The 1,697-nt window shown below is 43.7% G+C and overlaps 1 protein-coding gene across 1 annotated transcript; it reads left to right on the top strand.

Moving 5' to 3' along the window:
- Positions 1-413: 413 nt before the first annotated feature.
- Positions 414-1,691, top strand: LOC116863668 (protocadherin alpha-3-like; the record flags this gene model as incomplete). Its single annotated transcript, XM_032851049.1, has 1 exon — positions 414-1,691. A coding segment is annotated over exon 1 (1,220 nt), but the record flags the coding sequence as incomplete, so codon positions are not given.
- Positions 1,692-1,697: the final 6 nt, after the last annotated feature.

The raw sequence follows: 1,697 nt of genomic DNA on the forward strand, positions 1-1,697 counted from the left end.
TAATCCCATTAGAACACCATGCTTGTCACATGGGGAATATTTCACTACTGTAATAATGTTAATCATTCTACTGTATTTTACTATGTCATGGATTGGAATCTTTGGAAGTGATGAATTAGTATAAAAGCTATAAAGATGTATTTTTATAATATAAAGAATTTGACAAGTGCTCGAAGGGAATTACAACTAAAATAGAAATTTTGGAAAAGATCAGACGCAAGTATACGGAGAAGGTGAAGTACATTTATTTAATACTTACCCATTAAGCCACATGATGTCGCTGTCCACCACAAGGTATTTCACCACAAAAGAAATGCCGCATGCGTTATGTACTCTGATGCTGCTTTTCCTCACCATCTCTGAAATACGGGCGTGGTAAGGTTATTATTTTTTTTTTAAATGAGGAACTCAAATTCTTTTCTGAAGTTTGGATCGAGGCAAGAACGACGCAATATTTGGGAAAGGCTTGCAATGGTGTTTTCATGGAGAGAAGAAGGTTCAGGAGCCCGGCAATTACTGCTTTCGCTTCTGCTCCTTACAATCTGGGAGACTGGGAGCGGCCAGGTTCATTACTCAGTCCTGGAGGAGGCCAAACACGGCACCTTCGTGGGCCGCATCGCCCAGGATTTGGGGCTGGAGCTGGCGGAGCTGGTGCCACGCCTGTTCCGGGTGGCGTCCAAAGGCCACGGCGACCTTCTGGAGGTAAATCTGCAGAATGGCATTTTGTTTGTGAATTCTCGGATCGATCGGGAGGAGCTGTGCGGGCGGAGTCTGGAGTGTAGCATCCACCTGGAGGTGATCGTGGACAGGCCGCTGCAGGTTTTCCATGTAGAGGTGGAAGTGAAGGATATTAACGACAACCAGCCGGTTTTTCCAATGGCAGTAAAAAAATTATTTATTTACGAATCCCGGCTGCCTGGTTCTCGGATTCCGCTAGAGGGCGCATCAGATGCAGATATTGGAGCCAATTCTCTGTTGACCTACAGTCTAAACTCTAATGATTATTTTACCTTGGATATTAAAAGAAATGATGAGAATATTAAATCCCTTGGACTTGTGTTGAAAAAAGTTTTAAATCGCGAGGACACTCCTGAACATCACTTACTAATAACGGCAGTTGATGGTGGGAAACCAGAGCTCACTGGCACTACTCAAGTGAAGATCACCATTCTAGATGTAAATGACAACGCTCCAGAGTTTGAGAGGTCTGTCTACAAAGTCAGTTTATTCGAAAATGCACCAAACGGTACCCTAGCAGTGATTGTTAACGCCTCTGATTTGGATGAAGGAGTAAATAAGGACATTGTATATTCTTTCAATACAGACATGTCAGCAGATACTCTTTCAAAATTCCACTTAGACCCAGTTAGTGGATACATCAGTGTAAAAGGTAATATAGATTTCGAGGAAACTAAGTTATATGAAATCCAGGTAGACGCGACAGATAAAGGAAATCCCCCAATGGCAGGTCACTGCACGGTTCTGGTGGAAATTTTGGACGTCAATGATAATGTACCTGAGTTGGTTATCAAATCACTGTCATTACCCGTATTAGAAGATACTCCCCTCGGCACGGTCATTGCCTTAATAAGTGTGTCTGACCGCGACTCTGGTGCCAACGGGCAGTTGACCTGCACCCTGTCACCCCACGTTCCCTTCAAGCTGGTGTCCACCTTCAAGAACTACTATTCGCTGGT

Source organism: Lontra canadensis, unplaced genomic scaffold (genome assembly GCF_010015895.1).
Source record: "Lontra canadensis isolate GAN:19392208 unplaced genomic scaffold, GSC_riverotter_1.0 scaffold2155, whole genome shotgun sequence".
Taxonomy (NCBI): Eukaryota; Metazoa; Chordata; class Mammalia; order Carnivora; family Mustelidae; genus Lontra; species Lontra canadensis.